Genomic DNA, 10,061 nt, shown 5'->3' on the forward strand with positions numbered 1-10,061 from the left:
CTTTAGTATAAAACGTCCTTTTTGTGTCCTCTGAGTGACCTAAAACATGTTGGACAGCCGGGAGAACATCCTTCAGGAGTCTAAATCCTGAAGACTTGACTGAGAATTTTTTTTTGTTAAATTCGGGCGTCAGATGTTTCTCGAACCTCCCGCCAGCGTGTCGTGTGATCGGACGAACCGGCGCCAACAAACACTTCCTTTTTATGAAAACTAGATTTTAATGAAACGTCAAAGATTACATCCCATCAACATAGAAAAGCTGTGAAACTGTTCCTGAACAAAAGTCTGGGAGCTGCAGGTTCCCCTGGTGGACCCAACACCAGCGGCGGGTCCAGTTGGTGGCGGTCTACGCCTTCATCAGGCCTCTCTGCAGCTCCGTGTGGTTCTGACTCCGCGGTCGGCAGTCACGGGTTGCCGCCTCGGCCTGCTGCAGCATCTTCTGCTGTAATCCGTTTAAATGAGAGCCTCCGTGCAGGGGCCCCAGGGGCCTGAAGCTCGAGTATTCGGACATGAAGGGGGAGGAGTAGTACAGGTGCCGTGGCAGGGCGGGGCCATGGGACAGCGAGCTCCGCCCCCTGCTCTGTGAGGAGTCACTGCTTCCTGTGCTTCTGTCTGCAGATGTGGCGATCTCAGCCAGGGACCACAGTTTGGGTTTTGGGGTCAGGTTTGGCCCCTGGACGGCGCCACAGGAGTCCAGCTGATCCTTAGTGGGCGAGCTCGACAACGAGGTGAACTCTGACCCCGAGACTCCGAGGGTCTCCAGGGACCCGCTTGGAGGAGTAGTTCCAGATACAGAGACAGGGCCCGGGACGTAGGGCAGCCTCCGGTCCCCAGAGTCCAGATCTGTGGGGCCGTGGTCGGTACTGATGTCATCCCGGAACATCAACTGACAGGAGGCTGCGGAGAGAAGGAAGCAAAGAACCGGGTCAGAACAGAACTGAACATCCTCCGAACCAAACAAAGTGACAGCAAACGTAAAAACAGAACCATCAAAGGATCTGATGCGAGTCGTTAGCTGCTCATGTCACATTTAAAGGTTTGTTTAAATTTAAAAAGTTCTGAAGAATTTAATAAGTGCTATATGTTGTCATGTATGTTGTCATGTATGTTCCCGTACAACGATGAAACTGGTTCTCTGCATTTAACCCATCACCCCTGGGACCCACCCAGGTGGAGCAGCGGGCAGGTACTGAGCGCCCGGGGAGCAGTTAGGGATTGGGTGTCACGTGGGGATCGCCGGGAGTCGAACCGCGAATTTCTAGTCCCAAGTCGGCTGCTCTGCCTCTGCACCATAATGTTTTAATTATTATAAATTATAATCATTCAATTTAGAGTTCTGAAGACAAAAAGCAAACGAGCCCAGATATAAATTAAAACGTGGAGAAGAATAAAAGCAGCTCGATAGTTTCTGACCAACTGATTTCATGTTTTGTGTTTCGGTCCAAACATCAAGACGAAAACGAAGACGAGTGTTTGAGTAAAAACTCTTCGGTCTGATGAAGCTCGCCTGAATGTTCTGATGGAGCCGAACTGGGTCGGACCCACCAGCTGGCGGTCAGACGGACCCGTCGTGGACACTCACCCGTCTCTCGCCTCAGCTCCAGCTCTTCATCGTTCAGCTTGACGAGCTCCTCGTCTTCCTCGTGACGCTCCAAGTCCATGTTGTCCTCCTCCTCCTCGTCCTCGCTCCGGTTCCGGGGGGTCCAGGTCATCTTGTTCTCCTTCTTCAGCCGGCGCCGAGCGTTGGCGAACCAGGTGGACACCTGCGTCAGCGTCATCTTGGTGATGATGGCCAGCATGATCTTCTCCCCCTTGGTGGGGTACGGGTTCTTCCTGTGCTCGCTCAGCCAGGCCTTCAGCGTGGCCGTGGCGTCCCGGGTGGCGTTTTTCCTGTAGGTGGGGTCCCCGTACGCGTAGGGCCCCAGGGGCCCAAACGGGTGGTAGTCCAAGGACCCGGAGATGCTGGAGGACGGATCGTAGCTCGGACTCTGTAAGAACAAAGCATCGGATTAATCCTCCGTCAGCAGAACCTTCTTCATCTGGGCCATTTTCTCTGAAAGTTCTGGTTCGGCCCGCAGGTTCTGAGCTCCTCTCTGGACTTTTTAAAGGTTCAAACACAAACAACTCAATTAATGTGATCCAGAAAACAGCTGCAGAGAAACATCTGGACAAATTCAACTGATTGAATTATTCATTCTTTATTTGTACGAGTTGAGTCAATAAATATTTCAAATGTTTGTTTCCAGAAGAATTAAAATATTTTAATACAAATATAACAAATGAATAAAAAATGTGAAATGAGTTCCTGGATGAGAAGTTTTATTTTTAATAAAAAGGATGAGAACATTTCAAATCAACAGGAAAATAAAACTCAATAAAACAGTTTTTATTCACATTTCATCTAAACAGAAACCCAACCAGAACCAGAACCCAGGTCCGGCCCGGTCCGGTCACTCACCACATAGGAGCTGATGGTTCCGGCGGCCCGAGGCTCCGAGCCGAACCGCAGGTGAGAAGCCGCCGGGGCTGAGTACGGAGCGAAGGCAGAACCGGAACCGGAGCGGCCGAACTCCTCCGTCCTGGGTCCCAGGATGAGCCCGGAACCGAAGGGCAAAGCCAGAGAAGGCTGGAAGAGGAAGCCCCGGGGGAAGGCCATGAGCGGAACCGAGCGAACTTTTCCACAAACAGGAAGTCACACCTGGAGGACGGGCATCTCAGGTGAGCAGGTCCGGTTCGAGCTGCAGAGGCGGGTTCTGCTCTCCGGCTGCTGCAGAACCTCCGGACACACTGAGGAACCGGAGAGGAGGAGAAGCTGTGCTCCTCCTCCTCCTCAGACACGGACCTCCTTCAGGTCTCCCTGAGACTCACGAGGCTCGGCAGAACCAGAACCGCCTCAGTTCGGTGGTTCTGGCTCAGACCAGGAGGTCCATAAAATATAAGCATCAGTTTTTCACCAAAAATAATTTCCACGTTCCTAAATATTTTTTTTAATTTTTTTATCTCGTTTCGTTTTATTGATCTTGTTTTTTTTATTTATTATTTTAATGAATTTTTAAGATTTATTTTTTCTTTTTAATTATTGGATTTTGATTTCTGTGTAAATATTAATTCCAGGGCTGTCAAAAGTTTCAGACTGATTGATTAGTTATTATTTATTGTCATGTTTTCTTGTCTGATGATAAATTGAAGGTTTTTGGGTAAAAACGCAACATTTATAAATTCCAGCTGAGATGAAGTGAAAGAACAGAAGCGAGCCTCACGGTTCCGATAGATTCAGAACCTTTACGAGTTTTGGTGATTAGAGAAGAAGTCTGTGGTCCTGGTGGAGGTCTGTCACAATCCTTGGGTTCTTTTCTCCACTCGGTTCTGAACTCGTCTTCCTGCAGGTTTTTACCAACAAGATACGAAACCTGAGCCTTCATCGTCACGTGAACCTCCATCACTTCTGTTGTTTGGTTTCAGTGCTGGAGTGAAGACATGTTCATGTCCGAGTCATGTTCCAGTTTGTTTCAGCTGTCTCGGTTCAGGTTCGCACAAAGGCTCTGTGCTGGACTGGTCCAGGTCTTCTCCAGGCCTCAGATCCTCCTCAGCCCCACATCAGAAGTGGAGTTCCCCAAGAATCCATTCTTGGTCCAACACAGAACAAGAATATAAACGCAACACTTCTGTTTTTGCTCCCATTTTTCATGAGCTGAACTCTTAAAGATCTCAAACTGTTTTTATGAACACAAAAGGCCTGGGGGGGCGGTTAGTGAGCCGTACATGAAGTAAGTCATGAATTTATGAGCTCCTACGGACCAACAATGTTCTACCGGTAATTAAAAACAGCTATTAAAATACAAACTCCAGCCAGCAGGTTAAGAACGAACATGTACTTTGAATTGAACTGAACGGCAGAAAAGCTTCAAATATATAAAAGTTCAAGAGCAGCCACGAAGCTGAGTGCGACAGGTGACCAGAAGAACGCTCTCCGACTCGAAGTGTAAGTCCAGGTATGGCTGAAGAACTAAAGCGAACACTTTACTATGTCTGAAGGAGGAGATTTCCAACAAGAGGAGCTCAAACGTTTGCTATCGGATGACTTTGACGTTTTGAAGTTAGAGCTACGAGCGGTGTGAGACGAAATTGCCAACATCTGGACCGAAGTGGTCCACGTGCAAAACGTGGCCTGTGGTCGTGGTCTGATGAGGTGACAGCGCTTTAGGCTACTTTAGTGACCTGCCTGCAAACTCAAATGAAAACCTTAAATGACCGGTGCAAGGGCATGGAGAGGAGAAAGGGATGGGGTAAAAATACGGATCGTCCGGAGTCCATTTCCCCCAGTCACTAAAATGATTAAAGAAGTGCTGCAGATGGATCGGAACTTAAACATTGACCAATCACATCAAATGTCTACCAGAAGGCCGACCATGAGGGGCCACAAATGATCATAGCTAAGCTTCACAGTGATGGAGAGGCGACTGAAATCCTGCGAAGAGCTCGGGAGAGCGCCCCGCTGACCCACGAGGGCCGACGGCTTCACCATCTTCCCAGACTACACAGAGCCGCGTTTTCAGAGGTACAGGTGGTTCTGCGAGGCTGCAAATGAGTCCGATACGAAGGACTTTACCCTGCCAGACTCTGGATCGTGTTCAGGAACGAAGATAAGGAGTTCCTGAACCTTGCAAAGCCATGGGCTACATTAAGGAGAGGGTCCTTTCATCAGAGACCGATGACTGACAGTATTCATTCATACAGGTTAGTCTCAATGAGTCACAAGAACTCGTTTTCAAGAGAGACCTGTTTAAAAAAAAACACACACACACAAATGAGGTACACACAACAATAAACAGTCATTAAAAAAAAGCATCAAACTTTTTTGCAAGTTAGTTTGCTATGTGGCGACCCCTGAGAAGAGAGCAGCCGAAAGAAGAAGGAAGAAAATAGAGCATCGTTGTAACATATTTTTCAAACACTAAAGCAACTTAAGTTTGGTCCTAAATTTATAAAATGGACACAAACTCTATCATCTCCACAAGCTTCTGTTAAAGTGAACAGGTATAGGTCACACACTCTTTCCACTCCTTGGAACGGGGATGCAGACTAGGCTGCTCTCTTATCTCCACTACTGTTTGTAATCAACGTTGAACCGTTAGCCCAACTTATTAGCGATAAAGGAATAATCATAAATGCAGAACATAAAATGTTCCTTTTTGCGGATGATGTGCTACTCTATATCACACACAACCAGCATCAACATTACCACACCTAAATGAACTCATCTCACAATACTCGGGATACAAGGTAAATGTGGAAAAATCAGAAGCTATGGATGTCATTGATGAAATCCCAAGCAATGTGAAACCCCAGAAATGGCCAAAAGAGGCATTATATTTCTTGGCATACACATAATTTTGTCACGACAGGACTCACGATGTTAATTAAAATAGTTAGAGTCATTAGTGATGATCTTGAACGGTGGTCAGTGCTCTCTACTTCTTTCAGATGCTACTTACAAGAAATTACAAAATCAACTTTTGATAACTTGGACAAGATGATCTCCAGATTCATTTGGCAACAAAAGCGCCCTAGAGGTAGATAAAAAAATTCTACAACTCAGCAAATCCAATGGGGGTCCTAAACTTCCAGACTTCAGATATTACTTCTGGGCTGCTCAAATAAAACCTTTGTTAGTGTGGAGGCAGAATGGCACTCACACCCGCTGGCTTAACGTTGAGAAAAGCATGCGGACTATACCATTTATGGATATACTAGCTATAAGGAAATGGCTGATCGGAGAAAGATCACCCTTAAAATCTGGAGGACAAATATACAGTCTTTAAACTTCCAAAATCAGTTTCACTACTATCAAGTATTAGATATCTAAAAACTTTCATGCCTAACAAGTTGGACAGTGGCTTAAAAATGGGCAGACTACTGATCCATCTACATCAGTTATTTAACGATAATAACTTTGTCCTTTGAGCAATTACAAATTAAATTCCACCTCCCCAAACAGACTTTTATAGATATCTACAATGGAGAACGTAATTACACAGAGAGAGTGGGGAAAACACAAAAACTATACAGATAGAAATATCCTGATGCATGCTCAGATAGAACAAATTTTAATTGAAACACAAAAGTAAAATAAAGTAAGATGGCATGTTCCTAATCATGAACCAACATAAATCCCTAAACATTCACGCACTCCCTACACGTTTGTTTAGCGTGTACCTTAGTTTATATCTTAGATACTTATTTACTGTTTCTTTATTTTGCTATTGTTGGATGTAACCGAGACCCTGTGTACACAATTTCAGTCCGCCTTATGTACCACACGCGATGCAAATGACAACTAGAAAGTTCCTGGAGAAACTTTGACGGGGGAATGCTTATTTATTATTAAATTATTATTAAAAATAAATATTAATGATTATTAATATTACCAATAAATAATATGTATTAATACATTGTTAATTTATTAATTATTATTAGAATATTAATAAATATAATTAATATTATTAATATTCACACAGATAATTGGTATTAATATTAAATATAGCTTATGAATATGAACAATTATTGATATTAAAATAGATAATTATTAACATTAATAATTTATAATTAATATTTATTATAATTTTTTACTAATTAATAATAATAATAGGTACCTTCCATGCATTGCATAATGCACTGCCTTCCTTGCATGTTGAACCAAAATGGCTCCATATGTTACTCAGTTTCTGTGAAGAGTGTTCTCCTATTCATTTCCTATGGAAAGTTTGGCATATTTGTTAGCAAAATATGTCGCCATGGTAACTGCGAATGCCAATAAAAGTAACTGCACACTTCCCGGATCTGGGCCGGTCGTTTTGATATAATTTTGTGAGGGTGCACTTTGTGGTTCGGGCCACATTAAAGTTGAAAAAGATACGCTTTTCAGGTGTAGAATAATAAGTGGGCAGTCACCAATTAGTTCCTGGAGTTGGTGAAATCTTGCGTCTTTGTTCACAAATTACGTCGCCATGGTAACTCGAAATACAAATAAAAGTAATAGCACACATCACGGGGCCGAGCCGGTCGTTTTGATATAACTTTTGTGGGGGTAGACGCTGTGGTTCGGGACGCATTAACCGAGAAAGAAATATAGACACACTCCCGAGGTGTAGGACAATAGGTGCAGTCCCCAGTGATCATTAGATTTTTTTTAGAACACCAGACATTGTAGCCAAGATGGGCCTGATGTACCTCAGCATACGTATGCTGGAGGAATTGTGGAGCAACCAGTGCCAAACATAGACACATATTTTGTCTGTGTCCCAATTTAAACATTCTGGAAAGAAGGATCTGAAACCCTTAAGGAGGTATTCCAACAGTTGATCCCACAGTGGCACTACTGGACCTGCTGGGATGGAGAGCAGGACAAAACGTTGCCCTTTAAACACGATACTTTCTGCTGCATTGAAACGTGCGACCATCACATGGCTGAAAACAGATCCACCCACATGTAACGTGGCTCATTTCCTGTCGTTTTTTGTTTGACCTTGTGTTTTTCTTTATGACTGTTTTTCTCCTTCGCCCACATGTCAAGTGTCTTTGTGTTGGGGGGTCAGGAGCCGACCTGTTGGGGGGCGGAGGGGGGTGTTACTGTAATAGTCTGTTTCTTTTTGGTTATCTTAATTTGTTTCTCCTTGTGGTTTACATGTTTTTTCTCTGTCTGTTGTGTCTTAGTTCAGCTCCCCGTGTTTCTGTGCCACTCCTCATTCTCACCCTCACCACTTCTTCAGTCAGTTATCACTCACACCTGTTTCTAATTAGCAATCATCCCAGGTGCTGTCACTTTCCACGCTCCCTCAGTTCTATTTAAACCACTTCTAATCACTATTCCAGCAGCGGCTCATTATTTTGAATAAATGCCAAACGTCTCGGTCCTCCCTCTCGTGCTCCTCGCTGTTGTTTTGTGGGTTACTGCTGCTAATTAATCTTTTTTCTTTACCCAAACCCTCTCGTGTCTGTCTGCATCTGGGTCCACCCTGGCACCGACTGGATTAAGTCTTGTCCTCGGAGGTGATCGGGTCTTTAGACCTGCTGTCCCTTCATACCTGACTGGCTTTATCTCTGTCGTCTTGAACCTCATCTGTACTCACTGGCTTGAGTACATCATGAGAGTTTACCTTTTTGTATAATTAAATTTTTTTTAGTTTATCATCATATTTTTAATTTTTTTTTATTAGATCTGGGTCACTCAGGTGCAGCTCTGACAGCAGCTTTTAAAAAAAAAAGGGACCTATTTTTTTTATTAGTTAAAGCACATGTATTCATTTATTGTGTTTTATAAATAATTTGTAACGGCAGCAATCAGCTGAAGGTTCTGCAGCAGAAATTTAAAGTGACGAACATAAAATCAGAATTGATTTGAGTAAAAATAAATCATATATTTGAGTAAAAGAGTTGTTTTTTTTTGCTTCCTGCCAGCAGCTCAGTCAGGCTGTAAACTGTTAATCTGATTTAAATCTATAATTAGCAGCTGAAGTGGTTCCTCTCAGCAGGAAAAGTCAAAGTCCAGTTTGTCGTCGTCCGTGTTGTGTTCAGGGTCTTATCTGACTCCCGGCTGGGTGTAGGGGACGAGGCCTCGCTGCAGGGTCCGCATCTACAGGTGAGGAATGCGAGAAGTGGAGCTCAGGTCCTGATCACCTGAAAAAAGAAACTCTGGATTAACTTTAAAAAATCAGATGTAAGTTGGTACACCTAAATTTATTAGTTTATCTCAAACTAAATATAGGAATTGGTTGAAATGATCGATTTTAAGTTAATCTTAAACAAAAGCAAAAATGTACATTTATTCAAAGTGAAAATTAATTTTGTTTAAACCATAAACAACCGTCCTCTGGGTGGAGAAGAATCCTTGACTCAACCTTGTTAGAAGCCAGAGGTTGTGGTTGAAGTGAACAAATTGTTGTTCTCGTGAATTCTTCACTGGTATTTAAAGAACAAACACATCATGGGATGTTCTGATGTGGCCAAGACACACACTTTGAATCAGTTTGTCTCGTTTTCTGAGCAGGTTTGTTAAATTAGGACTCGTCAGTCAGTGGTTAGGATTACAAATCATGACTTTACTGATCAATTATTGATCGAGTTAAATTTAAAGATGGACCTTGAGATAGTAACAGAGGCTTAATGTAAAATTACACAAATACAGATTCACCATCAAACTGCAGATCTTTTGCATGTTGTATTTTTTTTTTTTTACATGACATCTGCTGTCATGCCCTTTTCACTTAGAAATGTTAAATCAGTTTGTGGCAAAAAAAAAAAAAAAAGGCAAAAATACCTTCATCTTTTTTATTTTTTCCTGTTTTGTAGTTTCAGGTTGTACCTCCCATTTCATTTGTGCAGCGATTGCTTCAAAATGTATTTTATTGTCTGTTAAAATGTTAAAACTACACTGAGTGGATAAGAGGTCTTTGCATTTGCAGTTTTTAAAATATAATATTTAACATGAACAGTACATTTCAGAACAGTCAAGAGACAGAAAACAACAGAAAACCTGTGAACACAAAGAAAACGGTGAGATTTGCCTTTTTTATTGGTACAGCTGTGAGGCGGGTGCACCTTCAAGGAGACGGGTCACTTTGGACTCCAGAACAAATTTGTTACATTAAACATCTTAAAGAAAAGTCTGTGTTTCAGAACCAAAGTCCTGAGAACGACCCGGTCCAGCACCAGCAGGCAGACTGGAGTTATTTTTTGCAGCTCACCTGTCTGAGGTGAATTCACCTGTGAAAGGTTCACCTGGTTCTGGGATTAGTTTTGATCTGCATTTGGTTTTCTGTTCTGTTGAACTTTCTGTTTTATTTGGTGAAGCTGCTCTTTGTTAGCTCACTTCCTGTCACTGTAAACCTGTTTCCTGTGACCGGCGTGGGATCCTGAATCACTTCCTGTCTTGTTTTTCTTTCTTGAATATACATCGTTTGGGTAAACACTCTTTTTGTTCTTTGTTAAATTAGTATTATTATCTTTTTTTTTTTTTTTTTTACCTACTACAGCTGAAATGTTCAAGAAGGGCAATAATGTTT

At 42.8% G+C, this 10,061-nt stretch overlaps 1 protein-coding gene across 1 annotated transcript; it reads right to left on the minus strand.

Annotated features, from left to right (window-relative positions):
• Positions 1-275: 275 nt before the first annotated feature.
• On the minus strand, positions 276-2,699 carry LOC119415481 (iroquois-class homeodomain protein IRX-5). Its single transcript, XM_037682623.1, has 3 exons — positions 2,459-2,699; positions 1,583-1,988; positions 276-897 (listed from the first exon to the last, which is right to left on the minus strand). The coding sequence occupies exons 1-3, from the start codon at positions 2,654-2,656 to the stop codon at positions 347-349; spliced, it is 1,155 nt and encodes a 384-aa protein (XP_037538551.1). The 5' UTR covers positions 2,657-2,699; the 3' UTR covers positions 276-346.
• Between the last annotated feature and the right edge of the window lie 7,362 nt (positions 2,700-10,061).

The sequence above is a fragment of the Nematolebias whitei genome, chromosome 10 (genome assembly GCF_014905685.2).
Source record: "Nematolebias whitei isolate Nwh7 chromosome 10, NemWhi1, whole genome shotgun sequence".
In the NCBI taxonomy this organism is placed as follows: Eukaryota; Metazoa; Chordata; class Actinopteri; order Cyprinodontiformes; family Rivulidae; genus Nematolebias; species Nematolebias whitei.

Bases quoted from the DNA above. Each gene is read 5' to 3' on its own strand.
- LOC119415481 (XM_037682623.1), bottom strand. From the start codon at position 2,656: ATGGCCTTCCCCCGGGGCTTCCTCTTCCAGCCTTCTCTGGCTTTGCCC. The intron at 1,989-2,458 runs GTGAGTGACCGG...TTGTTCTTACAG, and splicing joins GAACCATCAGCTCCTATGTG to AGTCCGAGCTACGATCCGTC. The intron at 898-1,582 runs GTGAGTGTCCAC...TTCTCTCCGCAG, and splicing joins GGAGCTGAGGCGAGAGACGG to CCTCCTGTCAGTTGATGTTC.